This window comes from Phyllobates terribilis, unplaced genomic scaffold (assembly GCF_046119375.1).
Source record: "Phyllobates terribilis strain yellow unplaced genomic scaffold, ASM4611937v1 Scaffold_8__6_contigs__length_399053987, whole genome shotgun sequence".
Lineage (NCBI taxonomy): Eukaryota > Metazoa > Chordata > Amphibia > Anura > Dendrobatidae > Phyllobates > Phyllobates terribilis.
The window spans coordinates 266419943-266445280 of NW_027362768.1; the positions used below are offsets into that span (position 1 = coordinate 266419943).

The 25338-nt window shown below is 45.1% G+C and overlaps 1 protein-coding gene across 1 annotated transcript in view; it reads left to right on the forward strand.

Moving 5' to 3' along the window:
• Positions 1 to 25338, forward strand: part of PMM1 (phosphomannomutase 1) — a 68310-nt gene that overhangs the window by 10884 nt on the left and 32088 nt on the right. The window contains exon 2 of the mRNA XM_073644219.1: positions 23987 to 24104. Coding sequence (XP_073500320.1) covers positions 23987 to 24104 — 118 coding nt within the window. The remainder of the gene's footprint in view (positions 1 to 23986; positions 24105 to 25338) is intronic.

Below are 25338 nucleotides of genomic sequence, written 5' to 3' on the forward strand. Positions count from 1 at the left end.
GCTCACATATCAGACACATACTGCTCACATATCAGACACATGCACTGCTCATATATTAGACATATACTGCTCACATACCAGACACATGCAATGCACATACAGTACAGATCAAAAGTTTGGACACACCTTCTTATTTAAAGATTTTTCTGTATTTTCATGACTATGAAAATTGTACATTCACACTGAAGGCATCAAAGCTATGAATTAACACATGTGGAATCATATACTGAACAAAAAAGTGTGAAACAACTGAAAATATGTATTATATTCTAGGTTCTTCAAAGTAGCCACCTTTTGCTTTGATGACTGCTTTGCACACTCTTGGCATTCTCTTGATGAGCTTCAAGAGGTAGTCACCGGAAATGGTTTTCACTTCACAGGTGTGCCCTGTCAGGTTTAATAAGTGGGATTTCTTGCCTTATAAATGGGGGTGGGACCATCAGTTGTGTTGTGCAGAAGTCTGGTGGATACACAGCTGATAGTCCTACTGAATAGACAGATAGCATTTGTATTATGGAAAGAAAAAAGCAGCTAAGTAAAGAAAAATGAGTGGCCATCATTACTTTAAGAAATGAAGGTCAGCCAGTGCGAAAAATTGGGAAAACTTTGAAAGTGTCCGCAAGTGCAGTGCAAAAACCATCAAGCGCAACAAAGAAACTGGCTCACATGAGGACCACCCCAGAAAAGGAAGACCAAGAGTCACCTCTGCTTCTGAGGATAAGTTTATCCGAGTCACCAGCCTCAGAAATCGCAGGTAAACAGCAACTCAGATTAGAGACCAGGTCAATGCCACACAGAGTTCTAGCAGCAGATACATCTCTACAACAACTGTTAAGAGGAGACTTTGTGCAGCAGGCCTTCATGATAAAATAGCTGCTAGAAAACCACTGCTAAGGACAGGCAACAAGCAGAAGAGACTTGTTTGGGCTGAAGAACACAAGGAATGGACATTAGACCAGTGGAAATTTGTGCTTTGGTCTGATGAGTCCAAATTTGAGATCTTTGGTTCCAAACACCGTGTCTTTGTGCGACACAGAAAAGGTGAACGGATGGACTCTACATGTCTGGTTCCCACCGTGAAGCATGGAGGAGGAGGTGTGATGGTGTGGGGGTGCTTTGCTGGTGACACTGTTAGGGATTTCTTCAAAATTGAAGGCATGCTGAACCAGCATGGCTACAACAGCATCTTGCTGCAGCATGGAATTCCATCCGGTTTGCGTTTAGTTGGATCATCATTTATTTTTCAACAGGACAATGACCCCAAACACACCTCCAGGCTGTGTAAGGGTTATTTGACCAAGAAGAAGAGTGATGGGGTACTACGCCAGATGACTTGGCCTCCACAGTCACCAGACCTGAACCCAATTGAGATGGTTTGGGTTGAGCTGGACCGCAGAGTGAAGGCAAAAGGGCCAACAAGTGCTAAGCATCTCTGGGAACTCCTTCAAGATTGTTGGAAGACCATTTCCGGTGACTACCTCTTGAAGCTCATCAAGAGAATGCCAAGAGTGTGCAAAGCAGTCATCAAAGCAAAAGGTGGCTACTTTGAAGAACCTAGAATATAAGACATATTTTAAGTTGTTTCACACTTTTTTTGTTAAGTATATAATTCCACATGTGTTAATTCATAGTTTTGATGCCTTCAGTGTGAATGTACAATTTTCAAAGTCATGAAAATGCAGAAAAATCTTTAAATGAGAAGGTGTGTCCAAACTTTTGGTCTGTACTGTACATTAGACACATACTGCTCACATATCAGACACATACACTGCACATACATTAGACATATACTGCTCATATATCAGACACATACTGCTCACATATCAGACACATACACTGCACATACATTAGACATATACTGCTCACATATCAGACACATACTGCTCACATATCAGACACATGCACTGCTCAAATATTAGACATATACTACTCACATATCAGACCCATGCACTGCACATACATTAGATATATACTGCTCACATATCAGACACATGCACTGCACATACATTAGACATATACTGCTCATATATCAGACACATACTACTCACATATCAGACACATGCACTGCACATACATTAGACACATACTGCTCACATATCAGACCCATGCACTGCACATACATTAGACATATACTGCTCACATACCAGACACATGCACTGCACATACATTAGACACATACTACTCACATATCAGACACATGCTACTCACATATCAGACACATGCACTGCACATACATTACACATATACTGCTCACATATCAGACACATGTACTGCACATACATTACACATATACTGCTCACATATCAGACACATACTACTCACATACCAGACACATGCAATGCACATACATTACACATATACTGCTCACATATCAGACACATACTGCTCACATATCAGACACATGTACTGCACATACATTACACATATACTGCTCACATATCAGACACATACTACTCACATATCAGACACATGCACTGCACATACATTACACATATACTGCTCACATATCAGACACATACTGCTCACATATCAGACACATGCACTGCACATACATTAGACATATACTGCTCACATATCAGACACATGTACTGCACATACATTAGACATATACTGCTCACATATCAGACACATACTGCTCACATATCAGACACATGCACTGCACATACATTAGACATATACTGCTCACATATCAGACACAAGCAATGCACATACATTAGACGCATACTGCTCACATATCAGACACATGTACTGCACATACATTAGACATATACTGCTCACATATCAGACACATACTGCTCACATATCAGACACATGCACTGCACATACATTAGACATATACTGCTCACATATCAGACACATACTGCTCACATATCAGACACATGCACTGCACATACATTAGACATATACTGCTCGCATACCAGACACATGCAATGCACATACATTAGACATATACTGCTCACATATCAGACCCATGCACTGCACATACATTAGACATATACTGCTCACATACCAGACACATGCACTGCACATACATTAGACACATACTACTCACATATCAGACACATACTACTCACATATCAGACACATGCACTGCACATACATCACACATATACTGCTCACATATCAGACACATACTGCTCACATATCAGACACATGTACTGCACATACATTACACATATACTGCTCACATATCAGACACATACTGCTCACATATCAGACACATACACTGCACATACATTACACATACAGTCATATGAAAAAGTTTGGGCACCCCTATTAATCTTAAGCTTAATGTTTTATAAAAATTGGTGTTTTTGCAACAGCTATTTCAGTTTGATATATGTAATAACTGTTGGATACAGTAATGTTTCTGCCTTGAAATGAGGTTTATTGTACTAACAGAAAATGTGCAATCTGCATTCAAACAAAATTTGACAGGTGCATAAGTATGGGCACCTCACCAGAAAAGTGACATTAATATTTAGTAGATCCTCCTTTTGCAAAAATAACAGCCTCTAGTCGCTTCCTGTAGCTTTTAATGAGTTCCTGGATCCTGGATGAAGGTATTTTTGACCATTCCTCTTTACAAAACAATTCCAGTTCAGTTAAGTTTGATGGTCGCCGAGCATGGACAGCCTCTTCAAATGATCCCACAGATGTTCAATGATATTCAGGTCTGGGGACTGGGATGGCCATTCCAGAACATTGTAATTGTTCCTCTGCATGAATGCCTGAGTAGATTTGGAGCGGTGTTTTGGATCATTGTCTTGCTGAAAGATCCATCCACTGCGTAACTTCAACTTTATCACTGATTCTTGAACACTATTGCCAAGAATCTGCTGATACTGAGTGGAATCCATGCGTCCCTCAACTTTAACAAGATTCCCAGTGCCGGCATTGACCACACAGCCCCAAAGCATGATGGAACCTCCACCAAATTTTACTGTGGGTAGCAAGTGTTTTTCTTGGAATGCTGTGTTTTTTTGCCGCCATGCATAACGCCTTTTTGTATGACCAAACAACTCAATCTTGGTTTCATCAGTCCACAGGACCTTCTTCCAAAAAGAAATAGGCTTCTTCAAATGTGCTTTTGCATACCTCAGCCGACTCTGTTTGTGCGTACTTGCAGAAACGGCTTCTTTCGCATCACTCTCCCATACAGCTTCTCCTTGTGCAAAGTGCGTTGTATAGTTGACCGATGCACAGTGACACCATCTGCAGCAAGTTGATGCTGCAGCTCTCTGGAGGTGGTCTGAGGATTGTCCTTGACTGATCTCACCATTCTTCTTCTCTACCTTTCTGATGTTTTTCTTGTCCTGACACTTCTGGCCTTAACAAGAACTGTCCCTATGTTCTTCCATTTCCTTACTATGTTCCTCACAGTGGAAACTGACAGGTTAAATCTCTGAGACAGCTTTTTGTATCCTTCCCCTGAACAACTATGTTGAATAATCTTTGTTTTCAGATCATTTGACAGTTGTTTTGAGGAGCCCATGATGCCACTCTTCAGAGGAGATTCAAACAGGAGAACAACTTGCAAGTGGCCACTTTAAGTAGTTTTTCTCATGATTGCATACACCTGGCTATAAAGTTCAAAGCTCAATGAGGTTACAAAACCAAAAAAAGTGCTTTAGTAAGTCAGTAAAAAGTAGGCAGGAGTATTTAAAACAAGAAAATGATAAGGGTGCCCATACTTATGCACCGGTCAAATTTTGTTTGAATGCAGATTGCACATTTTCTGTTAGCACAATAAACCTCATTTCAAGGCAGAAACATTACTGTGTCCAACAGTTATTACATATATCAAACTGAAATAGCTGTTGCAAAAACACCAATTTTTATAAAACATTAAGCTTAAGATTAATAGGGGTGCCCAAACTTTTTCATATGACTGTATACTGCTCACATATCAGACACATACTGCTCACATATCAGACACATGTACTGCACATACATTACACATATACTGCTCACATATCAGACACATACTACTCACATATCAGACACATGTACTGCACATACATTAGACATATACTGCTCACAAATCAGACACATACGCTGCACATACATTAGACATATACTGCTCATATATCAGACACATACTGCTCACATATCAGACACATGTACTGCACATACATTACACATATACTGCTCACATATCAGACACATACATTAGACATATACTGCTCGCATACCAGACACATGCAATGCACATACATTAGACACATACTGCTCACATATCAGACACATACACTGCACATACATTAGACATATACTGCTCACATATCAGACACATACTGCTCACATATCAGACACATGCACTGCACATACATTAGACATATACTGCTCGCATACCAGACACATGCAATGCACATACATTAGACACATACTGCTCACATATCAGACACATACACTGCACATACATTAGACATATACTGCTCACATATCAGACACATACTGCTCACATATCAGACACATGCACTGCACATACATTAGACATATACTGCTCACATACCAGACACATGCAATGCACATACATTAGACACATACTGCTCACATATCAGACACATACACTGCACAAACATTAGACATATACTGCTCACATATCAGACACATACTACTCACATATCAGACACATGCACTGCTCATATATTAGACATATACTGCTCACATATCAGAAACATACTGCTCACATATCAGACACATGCACTGCACATACATTAGACATATACTGCTCACATATCAGACACATACTGCTCACATATCAGACACATGCACTGCACATACATTACACATATACTGCTCACATATCAGACACATACATTAGACATATACTGCTCGCATACCAGACACATGCAATGCACATACATTAGACACATACTGCTCACATATCAGACACATACACTGCACATACATTAGACATATACTGCTCACATATCAGACACATACTGCTCACATATCAGACACATGCACTGCACATACATTAGACATATACTGCTCGCATACCAGACACATGCAATGCACATACATTAGACACATACTGCTCACATATCAGACACATACACTGCACATACATTAGACATATACTGCTCACATATCAGACACATACTGCTCACATATCAGACACATGCACTGCACATACATTAGACATATACTGCTCACATACCAGACACATGCAATGCACATACATTAGACACATACTGCTCACATATCAGACACATACACTGCACAAACATTAGACATATACTGCTCACATATCAGACACATACTACTCACATATCAGACACATGCACTGCTCATATATTAGACATATACTGCTCACATACCAGACACATGCAATGCACATACATTAGACACATACTGCTCACATATCAGACACATACACTGCACATACATTAGACATATACTGCTCACATATCAGACACATACTGCTCACATATCAGACACATACACTGCTTAAATATTAGACATATACTACTTACATATCAGACCCATGCACTGCACATACATTAGATATATACTGCTCACATATCAGACACATGCACTGCACATACATTAGACATATACTGCTCATATATCAGACACATACTACTCACATATCAGACACATGCACTGCACATACATTAGACACATACTGCTCACATATCAGACCCATGTACTGCACATACATTAGACATATACTGCTCACATACCAGACACATGCACTGCACATACATTAGACACATACTACTCACATATCAGACACATACTGCTCACATATCAGACACATACACTGCACATACATTACACATATACTGCTCACATATCAGACACATACTGCTCACATATCAGACACATGTACTGCACATACATTACACATATACTGCTCACATATCAGACACATACTACTCACATATCAGACACATGCACTGCACATACATTACACATATACTGCTCACATACTGCTCACATATCAGACACATGTACTGCACATACATTAGACATATACTGCTCACAAATCAGACACATACACTGCACATACATTAGACATATACTGCTCATATATCAGACACATACTGCTCACATATCAGACACATGTACTGCACATACATTAGACATATACTGCTCACATATCAGACACATACTGCTCACATATCAGACACATGCACTGCACATACATTAGACATATACTGCTCACATATCAGACACATACTGCTCACATATCAGACACATGCACTGCACATACATTACACATATACTGCTCACATATCAGACACATACATTAGACATATACTGCTCACATACCAGACACATGCAATGCACATACATTAGACACATACTGCTCACATATCAGACACATACACTGCACATACATTAGACATATACTGCTCACATATCAGACACATACTGCTCACATATCAGACACATGCACTGCACATACATTAGACATATACTGCTCGCATACCAGACACATGCAATGCACATACATTAGACACATACTGCTCACATATCAGACACATACACTGCACATACATTAGACATATACTGCTCACATATCAGAGACATACTGCTCACATATCAGACACATGCACTGCACATACATTAGACATATACTGCTCACATACCAGACACATGCAATGCACATACATTAGACACATACTGCTCACATATCAGACACATACTGTTCACATATCAGACACATACACTGCACATACATTAGACATATACTGCTCACATATCAGACACATACTGCTCACATATCAGACACATGCACTGCTCAAATATTAGACATATACTACTTACATATCAGACCCATGCACTGCACATACATTAGATATATACTGCTCACATATCAGACACATGCACTGCACATACATTAGACATATACTGCTCATATATCAGACACATACTACTCACATATCAGACACATGCACTGCACATACATTAGACACATACTGCTCACATATCAGACCCATGTACTGCACATACATTAGACATATACTGCTCACATACCAGACACATGCACTGCACATACATTAGACACATACTACTCACATATCAGACACATACTACTCACATATCAGACACATGCACTGCACATACATTACACATATACTGCTCACATATCAGACACATACTACTCACATATCAGACACATGTACTGCACATACATTACACATATACTGCTCACATATCAGACACATACTACTCACATACCAGACACATGCAATGCACATACATTACACATATACTGCTCACATATCAGACACATACTGCTCACATATCAGACACATGTACTGCATATACATTACACATATACTGCTCACATATCAGACACATACTACTCACATATCAGACACATGCACTGCACATATGTGACACCCCAGGGGTCTGGTTGCCACAGTGATAGAGATGTTATGTCTGAGAGCAGGTGGGAGGTCCTTTGGTCAGGGATCCTGTGCATGCCACACCTCCTGCCCAGTCTTGGGAGGGGAAGAACTTCCCCTATATAAACCCGGGGCTGAAGCAGGGTTAGGAGTCAAGGAGAGTAGAGACAAGAGACAGTCATAGGAAGAAACAGCTGGAGCTCAGTGGGAGCAATACTACTACGAGTCAGGGGCTGGCAGCTGCAGAGCTCGCCCTGACTGAGAAGCTTTCTTACCGGACCCGGCATCCGAGGCTGTGGGGACTAACTCTTACCCAGCAGCAGAAGCCGACCGGCAGGGGATTTCAGGTCCTCAGGCCCAGAAACCCGAAGGCACGGTCACACGTGTGGGACCAGCACCGCCATCGTGGAGCGGAAGCCAATAGAAGGCCCCGAGTCACCGGCCATACGGGTGAGCACCACACGGTACACTCAGGGACGTGGGCTACTTATATCCGCTTCTAGCAAGGTAGCCAGAAGAGTACAGTCAGTTTGGGAGGCCTACAACTCCGCCTGGCCAGGGGAGATCCCATCTGCTCAAGGACTGACCAGGCCCCGTTCGCTAGCAAGTACTCCGGGAGGGTCTATCGTTGTTACCAGTAAAGACCCTGAATTACACCGCACCGTCTCTGAGTGGTTCCTGCTACCCCCATCTTCCACGTCGGCTGCCCTGAGGCCATACCCCTCCCGTTGGGGGTTATACTATCACGCTGCACAATTCTACACCGGCCTCAGCGGTCTGCCCTGCAGCGGCAGCTCCATAGCTGCAAATCAACGGGTGGCGTAGTCGACACTCAAATAACATCTATCAAGACTGCCACACACTGAGTCTGACCCCCTGGGCACGGACCGGGTCCCCGCCACTCGGAGACTACAACCCTCATCTGATCCGGTTCCGGGTAAGCCCCCGTGCGCGAGACGCTGCGCGACACAGCAGGCCCAGGGGCGCGTCAACTTTGGCGTAGTCGGCAGGATTTCGTGCCCGCAACCACCGGGTACTGCGTGCCTGAAAAGCAAAGACTGTTCAAACTTACCAGTGGTGAGGTTTCCCGCCATCCGGCGCCATCTTCTGCCTTCTTCCCGCCATCCGCGAAGTTTTCCCGCCATCCGGCGCCATCTTCGGCCTTCTTCCCGCCATCCGTGGAGTTTTCCCGCCGTTGGACGCCATCTTGAGGACGCCACGCGGGAAGAAGAGGGGCGTGGACTTCGAAAGCGCGCGAGAACTGAAGCCCCGCCTCACGTCCGGACGTTGCGTAAGGTCCTGGAAGGAGCCCAGCAGACGCCGACGTCACCGGAGCGCGACGGAAGGTCCTCAACCCTGACGATCTACTGCGGAGCCGCGGCCTACGGAACAGGATCATCGCAAGGTAGGCCACGGTCCACTAGGGGGGAGGAAGATGTCGGATACGGAGGAGAGCTTCACTGCCTCAACCCCCGCCAGCGCCACCGCTGCTGCAGTTATGCCCTTCACCATGCCCTATATCCCGGGAGCAGCTTGGCTACCCCAGTACTCAGGGGAGTCACATACCCTGCATGACTTTAGAGAAAAGCTGGATAGCCTCTTCCAGGTGTACCCCCTCACAGAAGAGCAAAAAGTGAGCATCCTGGTGGCCCAACTAACCGGGGCAGCTAAAAGGGAAGTAAAATCCTGGCCACCTGGGAGGAAGACTGTCGCAGGGATACTAACCAGGCTGAAGGATACCTTTGATACCCGCACCTCAGCCGAGATTAAGCTTAGATTCTACGGGTGCAAGCAGCGAGCGCATGAGAGTATAAGGGACTATGCACTAAACCTACAAGAGGCCCTGAGGGCCATTAAGCAGACCGACCCTGATGGAGTGGGAAACGAGGACAGGCTGTTGACTGAACAATTTATAGAGGGACTGTATTGTAATGCCCACCGAACCCAGTTGCGGGCGATGGCCTTACAGGATCCCCATCTGGGCTTTGCACAGTTCAAGGACAGAGCCATCCGGGTGCTCCGAGAACCGGCACCGGGTGGCGTTATGACCCACAGGCGCCCAGCTATTACTTACCACCAGGAGGCGGCACCCTTGTCGGCAGGGCCTGTGGGAGCTGATGCGCAGGCTTTGGACAATGACCCGGCTCCAGACCTACACCATCAGGTCCAAGAGCTAGCTAAGAGCGTTGCTGCGCTAACCCGAACTGTGCAGTCTTTACAGGTTTCCACCCCAGGGAAGATCCAGCTGGCATCCAGACCGGAGGACATCCCGTGGCGTCGACCAAGGAGGACCCCACCGGCCAGAGGAAGACCCAGTGACCGATACAGCGAGGACGGACGACCCATCTGCCGCCGCTGCAATCAACCCGGACATATGGCAAGGTACTGTTCTTTAAACGGGCACAACCTGGGGTAGAGGGCCAACCCCCAGGAAAAAGATCACCAGGCCCATTGAACTGGCGCGACAGATATGTGGGAGGACGTCCAGTCTTGCCGGTGGTACTGGATGGCATTCCCATGAGTGCCCTACTGGACACCGGGTCGCAGGTCACCACCATCCCGTACGTGCTCTTTAAGCAGTACTGGAATGACTCGGATATTACCCGCTACCCTGAGGACGACTTGAGTATCATCGCCAGCAATGGCCAGCCCGTGCCACAGATCGGATTTAAAGAGGTGACCATCAAAATCGGTAGAGTCGAACTGGCAGCACAGGGACTGATCATTGTAGATATTGACAAACATGAGAGTCACCCAAAAATAACTCTAGGAACTAATGTAATTGAAAATTGTCTTGCAGAGGTGATTTTCCTTTTACAGCAGGTTGCCAAGAACGCCAGCTCCGGCGAGCAGCGGGTGCTCCAGAAAGAGATCCGGGCACTGATGCGACGGCAACAGGTGGAACTCTCCGGCGGTGAGATTGGTAGCGTAAGAATGTGTGACCCTTTTCCTATTGCCATGCCCCCAAAAAGTGCAATGATGATTTGGTGCCGGGCAGCTATTGGTCTGAGAGGTAGGGATTACCAGGCAATGGTAGAACCAGTTTACTCAGACAGTAGGCCCACCATTTTGACAGCACGGGGGGTGGTTGATGTACGCCATGGGAGGGTGCCCGTTCGCATAATAAATATCGGGGAGAGGGAAGTGTACCTGCCCCGGTATGCCACGCTAGCCAAATTATATACCATTAACCAAAATTCTATACAATCTGTGGAACCCTTGCCTCCATCTCACCCGGAGGAAGGTAACGGCTCTAAGAAAAACATGGAGGACTGGTGTCAGCAACTACATCTGGGTACTGACTCCACTCCCTCACACCAGAAACAAGGAGTCTATCGGGTGGTTCAGGAGTACGAGAGAGTGTTCAGTAAACACCCGTTAGACTTCGGGCGAGTCAAGGGGGTAGAACACCACATCCCCACGGGAGACCATCCTCCTATAAAAGAGAGGTATCGACCCGTACCCCCTGCCCACTACCAACACGCCAAGGGGATGCTTAGAGACATGAAGGAGGCTGGGGTGATCAGGGATAGCTGTAGCCCCTGGGCAGCTCCACTAGTCTTAGTCAGAAAAAAAGACAACACCATGAGGATGTGTGTAGATTACCGGAAAATCAACCGTATCACACACAAGGATGCGTACCCCTTACCAAGGATAGAGGAGTCATTGGCTGCTTTAAGATCTGCTAACTTCTTCTCTACCTTGGATCTCACTAGCGGGTACTGGCAGGTTCCTGTAGCAGAGGCGGACCGGGAGAAGACCGCATTCACCACCCCGATGGGACTTAGCGAGTTCACCTGCATGCCGTTCGGACTCTGCAACGCACCAGGAACCTTCCAACGACTAATGGAGTGTTGTCTGGGCCACAGAAACTTTGAGACGGTCTTGTTGTACCTGGACGATGTCATCGTATATTCCAAGACGTATGAGGACCACCTGAAACACCTGGCGGAAGTGTTCGAAGCTCTGGCGAGTTACGGCCTAAAGGTGAAACCCTCCAAGTGTCACCTCCTGAAACCAAAGGTGCAGTACCTGGGACACGTGGTGAGCGCTGACGGAGTGGCTCCCGACCCTGATAAGATCACCGCAATTAAGGAATGGCCAAGCCCCTCCAGCGTAAAAGAAGTGCGGCAGTTCCTCGGGTTGGTAGGCTACTACCGAAGGTTTATTCCCGGTTTCACCAAAAAGGCAGCACCTATGCAGGACCTCCTGATAGGCCAGTCCCGGAAGGCCAAGAACCAGAAGCCGCCCTTCAAATGGGAGGAGTTGGAAGAAGAGTCCTTCCGCCAGCTGAAGATGGCCCTCACGGGGGACGAAATCCTGGCGTACCCGGATTATAGCCAGCCCTTTATCCTCTACACCGACGCCAGTAACATCGGGCTAGGAGCCGTACTGTCCCAGATCCAGCAGGGGAAGGAACGAGTAATCGCCTACGCCAGCCGAAAACTGCGACCCACCGAAAGGAACCCCGAGAATTACAGCTCATTTAAGCTAGAGTTCCTGGCCGTAGTATGGGCAGTCACCGAGCGCTTTAAGCATTACCTCGCTTCTTCCCGGTTCACCGTGTACACGGATAACAACCCGTTGACACACCTGGACACGGCAAGACTCGGTGCCCTGGAGCAGAGGTGGATGGCCCGTCTGTCCAACTACGAGTTCACAATCAAATACCGGGCCGGACGCTCCAATACCAACGCGGATGCCCTGTCCAGGATGCCCAACCTGCCGGACGAAGGAGAAGATCCGGAGGGACTGGAAGAAGTTGAACTCCCTGCGTTCCACCGTCATGGGACTATCCAGTATTCCCACCGGGTAAGGAGTAAGCAGGCTGCTACGTTGAACCCCTTACCTCACTACAACTGGGCGGAAACGCAAGACAGCGACCCTGCCGTCCGACTGGTGAAGGAGATGCTGACTCGCCCGGAGGCTTGCCTTGAACCAGACGCTCCGGAGGAAGCCAAACAACTATGGACAGAGAAGAGTCGACTGTTCCTTTACAAGGGGAAGTTGTGCCGCAGAATGGTTAACTCCCGGACGCATGAACTACTCTGGCAAGTAGTGGTGCCACGAAGAGACGCAGCCATGGTGATGAAGGCATACCACGACGGAGCTGGACACTTCGGGTGGAAGAAGCTGGAGTTCCTGCTGCGCGAGCAATTCCACTGGGTAGGCATGAGGGGAACCATTGAGAAGTGGTGCAGAGACTGTGGCCCGTGCAACCTGAGAAGGAAGGACCGTGCCAGCCAGAAAACTTCCCTGCAGTCCATCGTCACCCGGCAACCGTTGGAACTGGTAGCCTTGGATCATGTAAAACTGACCCCAAGCAGAAGTGGCTACGTCTACGCGTTAACCATCGTGGATCATTACTCCCGGTTCTTGGTTGTCGTCCCCGTCAAGGACTTAACGGCTCAAACAGCAGCTAGAGCCTTCCAGCAGCACTTTTGCCGTCCACACGGGTACCCGGACCAAGTGCTGATGGACCAGGGACCTGCCTTTGAAGCGGAGGTCTTCCAGGAATTCTGCAATCTGTATGGCTGCCGGAAGATAAGGACGACACCCTACCATCCGCAAACTAATGGACTTTGTGAGAAAATGAACCAGGTGGTAATGGATCTTTTAAAAACGTTGCCCCTGGAAGAACGCAGTCTGTGGCCTGAGAAGTTGCCCGATCTGGTGGACCTATACAACCACATCCCGGTAGGTTCCACCAACTGTACCCCGGCTTACCTAATGAGGGCAAGACCTGGTAAGTTACCTGTTGACCTGGAAATGGGAGTCCTGACACCCGAGGACACTTCACCAGAAACAGACTGGGACACGGAGAGGCAGCAGCAGTACCGGAGAGTACAGGAGAGCGTGGAGCGAAGTCTCTCTCAGGCTAGGGAAAGACAAGAGAAAACTTACAACCAGTATGCTCCCGCTGTTCCCCTGGTACCCGGAGAGCAGGTCTTGAAGAGGAAGAGACGGCTCCACAAGTTGGACGACCAGTGGGAAAAGGACCCGTACACCGTACTGCCCTCAAGCCACGAGAACCCGAAGGTTTGTACCATCAGTAAAGACGGAGGGGAAACCACAGCTATTGTATCCCGGGACCACCTGAAGAAGTGTCCCGAACAACTGAGGAACCCTGAAGAGGAACAAGAAGACCATCGACCCGTAGAGGAAAGGGAAGATATGGTTAGTACTGTGCTCGGGGACTTCCCTCGGTCTTGGACTCAAGTCAATGGTGCAGTTGTGGTACCCGTACTCACCTTCCTCCAACCAGCATCCCAAGCACCTATGGAGGAACAGGTAGAGCTGGAAGAACAGCCGGTCCAGGAGGCAGAAGACCCCACACCCGCAGACCAGGAGGATCAACCCTCTGCTTGCAGTGAGCCTGCCATATCCCTAGTGAGCCAAAGAGCCGGTAGACAGCTGCCCAGTTTACCCTTGACAGCTCCTACACCCTGTAGTTCAGGGCTAGGCAGTCAGCTCCGTAGGTCCACTAGGGCCACTAGAGGCCAGTTACCCGCAGGGTGGAGGATTTGAAGTGTATAAATTATTTTATTTATGTTTACCTGTGTATTGTTGCTTGTGTATAATTTTGTGTTTCTAGTTATTTGTAGGAGTCCTTGGTGGATTTACCGGGAATCCTTGTACATAGTTGGAGCGTAACCCAGGACGGACTAAAGACTGTTAAGGACTCGGGGTAGGACAAACCCCTACCTGGTTACGTCTCCCTGTTTTGGTGAAATGGACACCTTGCTTTTCTTCAAAGACTGCACCCGGTTACGGACATGCCGTAACCATCTTTATATGTTTTTCTTATTGTATTATTATTGTTTTTATCTTGTTATGTTTTTCTAAAATATGTTTAGTCCCGGAGTACTAAATTTCACTAGGGGGGAATGTGACACCCCAGGGGTCTGGTTGCCACAGTGATAGAGATGTTATGTCTGAGAGCAGGTGGGAGGTCCTTTGGTCAGGGATCCTGTGCATGCCACACCTCCTGCCCAGTCTTGGGAGGGGAAGAACTTCCCCTATATAAACCCGGGGCTGAAGCAGGGTTAGGAGTCAAGGAGAGTAGAGACAAGAGACAGTCATAGGAAGAAACAGCTGGAGCTCAGTGGGAGCAATACTACTACGAGTCAGGGGCTGGCAGCTGCAGAGCTCGCCCTGACTGAGAAGCTTTCTTACCGGACCCGGCGTCCGAGGCTGTGGGGACTAACTCTTACCCAGCAGCAGAAGCCGACCGGCAGGGGATTTCAGGTCCTCAGGCCCAGAAACCCGAAGGCACGGTCACACGTGTGGGACCAGCACCGCCATCGTGGAGCGGAAGCCAATAGAAGGCCCCGAGTCACCGGCCATACGGGTGAGCACCACACGGTACACTCAGGGACGTGGGCTACTTATATCCGCTTCTAGCAAGGTAGCCAGAAGAGTACAGTCAGTTTGGGAGGCCTACAACTCCGCCTGGCCAGGGGAGATCCCATCTGCTCAAGGACTGACCAGGCCCCATTCGCTAGCAAGTACTCCGGGAGGGTCTATCGTTGTTACCAGTAAAGACCCTGAATTACACCGCACCGTCTCTGAGTGGTTACTGCTACCCCCATCTTCCACGTCGGCTGCCCTGAGGCCATACCCCTCCCGTTGGGGGTTATACTATCACGCTGCACAATTCTACACCGGCCTCAGCGGTCTGCCCTGCAGCGGCAGCTCCATAGCTGCAAATCAACGGGTGGCGTAGTCGACACTCAAATAACATCTATCAAGACTGCCACACACTGAGTCTGACCCCCTGGGCACGGACCGGGTCCCCGCCACTCGGAGACTACAACCCTCATCTGATCCGGTTCCGGGTAAGCCCCCGTGCGCGAGACGCTGCGCGACACAGCAGGCCCAGGGGCGCGTCACATACATTACACATATACTGCTCACATATCAGACACATACTGCTCACATATCAGACACATGTACTGCACATACATTAGACATATACTGCTCACAAATCAGACACATACACTGCACATACATTAGACATATACTGCTCATATATCAGACACATACTGCTCACATATCAGACACATGTACTGCACATACATTAGACATATACTGCTCACATATCAGACACATGCACTGCACATACATTAGACATATACTGCTCACATATCAGACACATACTGCTCACATATCAGACACATGCACTGCACATACATTAGACATATACTGCTCGCATACCAGACACATGCAATGCACATACATTAGACACATACTGCTCACATATCAGACACATACACTGCACATACATTAGACATATACTGCTCACATATCAGACCCATGCACTGCACATACATTAGACATATACTGCTCACATACCAGACACATGCACTGCACATACATTAGACATATACTGCTCACATATCAGACACATGCATTGCTCATATATTAGACATATACTGCTTACATATCAGACACATGCACTGCACATACATTAGACATATACTGCTCATATATCAGACACATACTGCTCACATATCAGACACATACACTGCACATACATTAGACATATACTGCTCATATATCAGACACATACTGCTCACATATCAGACACATACACTGCACATACATTAGACATATACTGCTCATATATTAGACATATACTACTCACATATCAGACCCACGCACTGCACATACATTAGACATATACTGCTCACATATCAGACACATGCACTGCACATACATTAGACATATACTGCTCACATATCAGACACATACTACTCACATTTCAGACACATGCAATGCACATACATTAGACACATACTACTCACATTTCAGACCCATGCACTGCACATACATTAGACGCATACTACTCACATTTCAGACACATGCACTGCACATACATTAGACACATACTGCTCACATACCAGACACATGCAATGCACATACATTAGACGCATACTACTCACATTTCAGACACATGTACTGCACATACACTAGACATATACTACTCACATATCAGACACATGCACTGCACATACATTAGACACATACTGCTCACATATCAGACACATACTGCTCACATATCAGACACACACACCACTCACACATTAGACACATGCAGCAGACATTTCATATTTTGCATATCTTAGTCACTGGATATATGATGTCAAAATTATACATATCGCTGATTACAAACATCACCTAAACCCCTAATAACATCACTTAGTCACATTGTAATACTTCCCTGCTTACTCTTTCTGTGGGACTGCTACCAAAGGAGTAAAGAAGTACTCTCTCTCCTGCACTCACCGGCTTATTCCTTTACCCAGTTCTCTCTTGATTCACCCTCTTTTTTACTGTCCAATGATCTTTGCCTCTTTCAGGACCAAGGATACTCTAAAGAGGGAGAGAGGCAGAGCTATGTTGTGCTCCGCAAAGCCTGCGCAGCGGCTCGCCAGCTCTGCTGTTCCAGGTCGGTACTGCTGGTGCCAACCCATTACTGGGACTCCAGATTGCTACCTAAGGCCACGGCCCCACTATCAGTATTTGGTCAGTGTTTTTCCTCAGGAGTGGGAGCCAAAACCAGGAGTGGGTGATAAATGCAGAATTGGTGACTTGTTTCTATTATACCTTTTCTCTGATTGTTCCTCACCTGGTTTTGGCTCCCACTCCTGAGAAAAAATACTGACCGAATGCTGATAGTGGGGCTGGGGCCTAAGGCAAGAAATTCATCATGGCAGATGCAGCCTTGATTGCCCAGAAAAAGTGTGAAATGAGCCTTCCCCCTGTGTATTCATTTGAAATTACTATTTCGTTCTTTCTGTCTTCTTGTGCAATCTGTGGTTGTATTTTTTTTTCATATCAAAATTGTTTGCATAAGCAATGCACTTTTTTTGCAATTTTATCCAATCTGTTGCCTAATGAACAGGAACTGTTCATTTATCCTGCCTAAGGAAAAATAAACTTAAGAAAGAATAGCCAGATTTTAGAATCTAAGAAGTAAGAAAAAAATCATAATCAATGTTGGACTTAAAGCTTAGTCTGTACCGATCACTTCCACGTCAAGAAGAAAGTGGGGCAAGTGACGTCATGTCTACTGACATTAGCTGGGACACGTGCGCCATTGGCGGGTATTGTGCAACTATCGCGTACTACAACCAATAACAACAACACAGTAAAAAAGTTACATTTTCTTTGATCTGTAAAGTGACACGTTGCTGTCAGCGCTCTGTTGTGCTCCCTCTGTCCGACCTTTGGACTGTTCATTACTTTGTTTTTGTTACTCACCATGTAACCTGGTCATGGTGTGTTCACATACTTACTCCATGATTTGTTCACTGTACATACAGAAGTCTATAAGAACTAGACGTAAAAACTTTTTAATAACACTTACAAAATATGTTGACATTGAAAATGTTTCCATATAACTGCACATGAATATTTTATGAACGACATGCCTCGTTATAGCGGAGAATTTAATGGTGAAGTGGCACATACTTCAGACACTTATGAATAAAGAACTTTAATTCCAAACCATCAAATGTCTATATATCTGTGGTCTTCTAATGATCTTCTGAAATAAAGTGGACATTGTTTAAAAAGAAGATGGCGCGCCAGCAACTTTGGAGGATAGTTTTTAGCCAAACAAGTCTGCCAAATTATATCAACTAAGAGCAGAGGCAGACGAGTTCAGTCCGAGTGCGATCTGATAAAACATCGCACAATCCAATGTTAGTCTATGGGGCCGTGCACATGTCCGAGGAAAAAATCTGTACATGCCCTAGTTTGATCCAATATTCGAATCACACTTGGCCTTGCAAGTCAATGAGTCTGTGGAAACCATCAGAGTGCGATTTCCTCAACCTCACAGAATGGAGAATTCAGAGAAGTTTTTTTCTTCATCTTCTCTCATCCAAGAGAATTGGATCGCACTGAGCTGACACTGATCAGAGTTTTATTTGCATAATTGGCCCGATTCCCTCTGATGAGAGAAAATAACGTTGTCTGCACCTGCCCTAATGGTCATTTTATACTGGCAGATAAACTGGCCACAGTGAGCACCAATCATCCATATTGGAAGCCGATCAGTCATTTAACAATGATCGCGAGGTGCAGTTTCATATGAACGATCCTTCATGAAATATTTTGTTCTCCTGTCACATATGTTGTTAGCAGCAGGCGTAAAAGATGCAATCAACACCAAAACTGCATCCTTTCTGTTTGTCACAAGAAGGATGGCCAGGCTTATACTGAGCAATGATTATAAGCAAAACTTCATATGAAAGTTTGTTTTGGGGCTTTTTAAACAAAGAATATAAAGAATCTAGAAATAATGGGCAGAGAGCATTGACATTGGAACTCTAATTAGGAAAAAGTCATTGACCACACATCCAAAAATCACACATTGTTCTAATGCCACTAGGCAAAATTTAAAATAACTGAACATGAGGTTCCTAGATTAATATTCTGATCAGACTGTATGAAGTCCACTGCCATGTCACGGTGAACCTCTCAGTGGGTCCCTTTTTATAGCCTTAAAGGTGCGGCGCTGTGCACCAATCACTACCACGGCGACAGTGCACCAGCAGGGTGGGCGACCGGGTGCCTCACAGCACCCATGCTGCAAGGCTGAGTCCCCATGACTCCAAGCCCCACAGGCACACATCTAAATACTTTAGATCCCTAATTACTGTTTGCTCAGTCTGTGGACAAGTGGGTTGCTGTTTTTGGAATAAGGCAGCCTTGTTTTTCTAATCCTGCTCTTCAAGGCTGTCTTCACATTATGCTTGATTCCTTCATTTGACATATGTGCAAAAAAAAGCTCCAGGCATATATGATGAACTCATTTAAAGTGCACCATTAACCCAACAGGGGTATAACGAGTGTCTTTTTGGACTTCGTTCAGTCTGTGTACACTGGTATACTCTATATTTTTTTATATTTGTGTAATAGTGTGATAGACTCTAGGTGATCCATACAAGGGTATAAAATTGTCTTAAACTGTTCAGTATTAGGGCTCATACTCATCTGTGTGAAAAACGTACGAATGCAATCCAATAAAAAATCGGATTGCACTCTGACTAAAGTTAGTCAATGAATCTATGTTCATCTGCAATTTTTTCCTCAACTACTATCGGACTGAGAAAAAAAATCACAACTTGCTGCGAGTGTCCGCATATATCGGACGAGACTTGCCAATGCAAGTCAATGGGTGCGAGAAAAAAATCGTATGGCACACGGACCATGCATTTGCCATCCGATTTTTACTCACACATCTCCTAGAAAACCCAAAATTTCATCAGCCGAGTACAGTAACATCACAGTGTGACTCGTCACAATAGAATAGATAGAATATATACATAGAATAAATAGAAAGATGCCAGTGACCTATATAATTAGTGCAGTGCGTGTGTAGTTTAATGTATTTAGCTAATAATTCAATAAATGAAAGAATAAAAATGGCGTAGGATCCCCCACAATTTTGTTAACCAGCTGAGGGAAAGCCGACAGCTGTGGGCTGATGTTTTTATAGCCTGGGAAGGGGGTAATAAACATGGAGCTTTCCTGGCTATTAATATCCACTCACAGCTGTACACTTAGCCTTTATTTGTTATTAAAATGGGGGATCCCCCCCAAAAAATTATGTAATTAATAACCAGCAAAGTCTAAGCAGACAGCTGTGGGCTGATATTCATAGGCTAGCAGGGGCCATGGATTTTAACCCCTCCCAGACTAAGAACATCAGCGCTCAGCTGCCCCAGAAATGGCGCATCAATAAGATGCACCAATTCTGGCACTTAGCCTCAGCTCTTACCCTGGTGCAGTGGCAAGTGAGGTAATAGTATTGGGGTTATAAGACACCCCCATTACTAACCCCATAGTTATATTGTAAAAAATACACATCCAGAATAAAGTCCTTCAATTGAAGGAAAGACACAGACTCCTTTATTTGAAATAAATACTCCCCATCCCTCTTTTCCCCATTTATTATTGTAAAATATAAAATAAAAGAACACCATATTCCTCACCTGTGGAAACGAGAAGATAATCCATTTGTTCTGCGACTAGTCTAGCTCTGCTATATCTAGATGCCTTGCTGAATGGTGGCATGATGCGACTGTTCAGCCTGGCTTCCATAAGAGACATTGAGCTGCACGTGATAGCGCAGCATCAGTGCCTTGAGGTGATGTGAATAAGGTGAGTGGAGTTCATAGCCAATGAACTCCCTTCACCTCACTGACATCAGTGCTAGCGCCATGAAAAAGTTCTCCCCCATTTTAATAACTATTAAAGGCTAAGCATACAGCTGTGAGCTGATATTAATAGCCTGGGAAGCTCCATATGTATTACCCCCTTCCCTGGCTATAAACATCAGCCCACAGCTGTTGGCTGGTTAATAGAAATTATGGGGGACCTGAAGTCATTTTTTTTATTTACTTATTACGTAAATACATGTACAGTAAGCTACACACGCAAAGCAATGATTATATATCTGTCATATATTTCTATCTATCTATCTATAACTATCTATGTATTGAAGATTTTTTACTTTGAAAACTATCTTTAAATGACATAGAGAATTACTCTATGTGAAAGTTAATGTTAAAATCGCATTGCATACGGATTGCATATGGATGTCATATGGATGCTAGGTGAGAAAAATTACATTGTACTCACATGACACTCGTCTGACTTTTCAGGAATAACATTGGACCGATTTTATTAACGCACATCGGTCTGAGCCCTTATTTCTATATCCCTCTGTATACACACAGTTGAAACCAGAAGTTTACGTACACTATACGAAAAGACACATATGCATGTTTTTCTCAATATCTGACATGAAATCAGAATAAGCCTTTCCCATTTTAGGTCAGGATTAGGATTACCATAATTTTTAATATTTCCAAATGCCAGAATAATGAGAGAGAGAGAATGTTTTAAGGCATTTTTATTCCTTACTGCAAAGTCAAAAGTTTACTTACATTTCATTAGTATTTGGTACCATTGCCCTTAAACTGAATGACTTGGGTTAAACGTTTGGGATATCCTTCCAGAAGCTTCTCACAATAGTTGGTCGGAATTTGGGCCCATTCCTCCTGACAAAACTGGTGTAACTCATCCAGGTTTGTAGGTCGCCTTGCTCACACCTGCCTTTTCAGCTTTACCCATAAATTTTCAATAGGATTGAGATCAGGGCTTTGTGATGGCTACCCCAAAACATTGACTTTGTTACCCTTAAGCCACTTTGTTACCATTTTGGCAGTATGCTTCGGGTCATTGTCCATTTGGAAGACCCATTTCCGCCCAAGCTTTAACTTCCTGGCTGATTTTTTGTAAGCTTTTGACACTGCATTTTCACTGAGCAAAAAAACGCTGCAGCTTACATTTCCAGCAAAGTGGATGTGATTTATAGAAATCTCATGCCCAATGTGCTTTTTTTTTTTTATGTGACATAAAGTGATCTTCGGCGCGTGTTTGAAATCAGCAACATATCAATTTCACTTACGGGTACAATGAGTTTTATGTCCAGATTTTACCCATAGACTTGCATGAGATGTGGAAAACCTGAAGGTAAAAAAACGCAGATACAGAAAGGCACTAATAACACATCTAATTTGCACGTGACTATATCAATAAAGTATATTCAAAGCCAAATACCAGGAAGTATCAAAAACAAACCAGCTTTATTCAAAACAAGACATGACAAAAAGAGACAAACGCCACAGCATCAAAAACGCGATAAAAACGCATGAAAAAAAGAAAGCAGAAAATCTGCAACATCAAAAACTTAGCAAATACTCATCGTGGGAACGTATCTTAAAGGCAACCTGACAAGTGATAAATGGTGCCCAAACCGTGGCGTTTGGGGACACAAAAGCTGATCATGGAAAAGCACTTCAAAGCTTCATGGCTTTCTTATTTATACAAAATTACAAAAAATTATATACCAGGAAAAAATATTGAATAATCATCTGCACCAGAAAGAAAAAAAATACTCTAAAATTGAATCCATATTTGCATCTGCTCTTTTGGGATAATTAAAGAAGTTGTGCACTACTTTATATTATTCCCCCAATGTATCCTCCCAGGGCCCCTAAGACTTTTTGTAATTACCTTACGTTGCAGATAATGCCTGTGAGCGGCGCTATCGATGGCCGCTCACAGGCATCACGTGACCCCGCGCTGACGTCATGACAAGTTAGGCATGACTCAGCGTTGGGGTCCCCGCGGTGGCTGTTAGGTTGTGGGTGGTGTTACCCCCCGCGTCACACCCAGCATCCACCTCGCGCTTTCCCAATGAATGGGGAGAGGCAGAGCACGCGGTGGATGCCAGGTGTGACGCACGGGGTAACCCCGCCCACAACCCAGCAGCCACCGGTGGAACCAGGAAGACAAAGACCCCCGGCTGCTGCCAGCACTTGTCATGACATCAGTGGATGTCAAAGCCAGCTGCAGCCGGGGGTCACGTGATACCTGTGAGCGGCCAGTGATAGCGCCGCTCACAGGCAGTATCTGCAACGGAAGATATTTACAAAAAGTCTTAGGGGCCCCAGGGGGATACATTGGGGGGTAGTCTTCAGTAGTGCACAACCCCTTTAACTACACTTACAAAATATTTGATTTCTTTTCTCTAACAGAAAGTACACCCTGAGGTGGACCTGTTTTTACAGAAGCTCCGGCAAAGGGTAAAGATTGGTGTGGTGGGTGGATCCGATTATTCAAAGATTGCAGAACAGCTTGGAGACGGAGATGAAGGTAATATGAAAACACGATTGTTGAATCAGATTTAGACTTTAGTCATAAAGCCATATAGTCATATAAAGTCATATAGACATCATGTATACAAATGGACTAGACTAGTTATGTGTGATCGTAAGGAGATGGACATACTGCCCACATTCCCCCTTGAAGAATAAGTGTATTATAATGTATGTTAAATTGTGTAAAGTGAATTGTGACATGCATTAATATTGTGTATTGTGTGTTGCCCGACGGTAGTGAGAGTTAGAATTAATGTTTGGGACTAGCCCATAGTGGGAGGGGCTGAGGTGAAGAGACAGTTTCCTGTCTAAACATTACATAGGGCCCAGTGTGCATAGAGAGAAGACCTAAGATCTGATGTGAGCAGTGCCGCATGACGTGGGTGTCCATAATGTGTGTGGAGACCGAGACAAAAGATAGCGAGATCCTAGCGGAAAGTAGGACAGAAGTGACCAAAAGGCAGAATGTTCAATTGGAGACAAATCCAGGGAGAGGACACCTAGCAGGATGGGCCAGAGTTCATAACTCCAAGAGGTAGCAGGTCAAGACGGAACAGAGTAAGTGAGACGAAGAGAGTGCCCAGGAAGGAGTTACAGAGCCTCAGGAACAAAGAAGATGAGTACCTGCCATACTGGCAATATAATTCCCTTGAGAGGAAAGAAGACATGGAACAACGGGTTGAGAATAGGACTCTTGCTAACTGGATTGTAGTACTGAGTTTGGCTGTGGTGAAGTAGAAAGGAGCAGTGAAGATAGAAGACAGACGATTAAAGAGGAAGGAATTGAAACCGCGTGTGGAAAATGCGCCGTATTGTGAAGGAAACGTTCATAAAGTTGTGTACCCGCTGCCTATTGTGCATAATGCTCACAAAGTTATTGTTAAGTAAAAAGTTTATTTTTGACTGGTGGTCTCCATCATTGAAGTCCTCAACATCTGTTCCCGGCCAACCAGTCATTGGTTACATGAGGCCTGCAAGCGTGTAGCGCCCCTATAGCACAAATCCACACACTTAGCCAGGACCCCCAACTTCATGTAACATGCCAGGGCGTAAGAGACGAGTACCTCGGCCATGGCTACTGCCCCGAGCCACGCTACATGATTACAACAGCAGATCTGTTGCAAGAATTTCTGCTGTGCCTGGATCCTCGTTGATCTGAATGGGGCTTGCAGGCAGAAGTCCATTAACAATCATCCGGACACAACACCACTCAGATGTATAGAATGAAT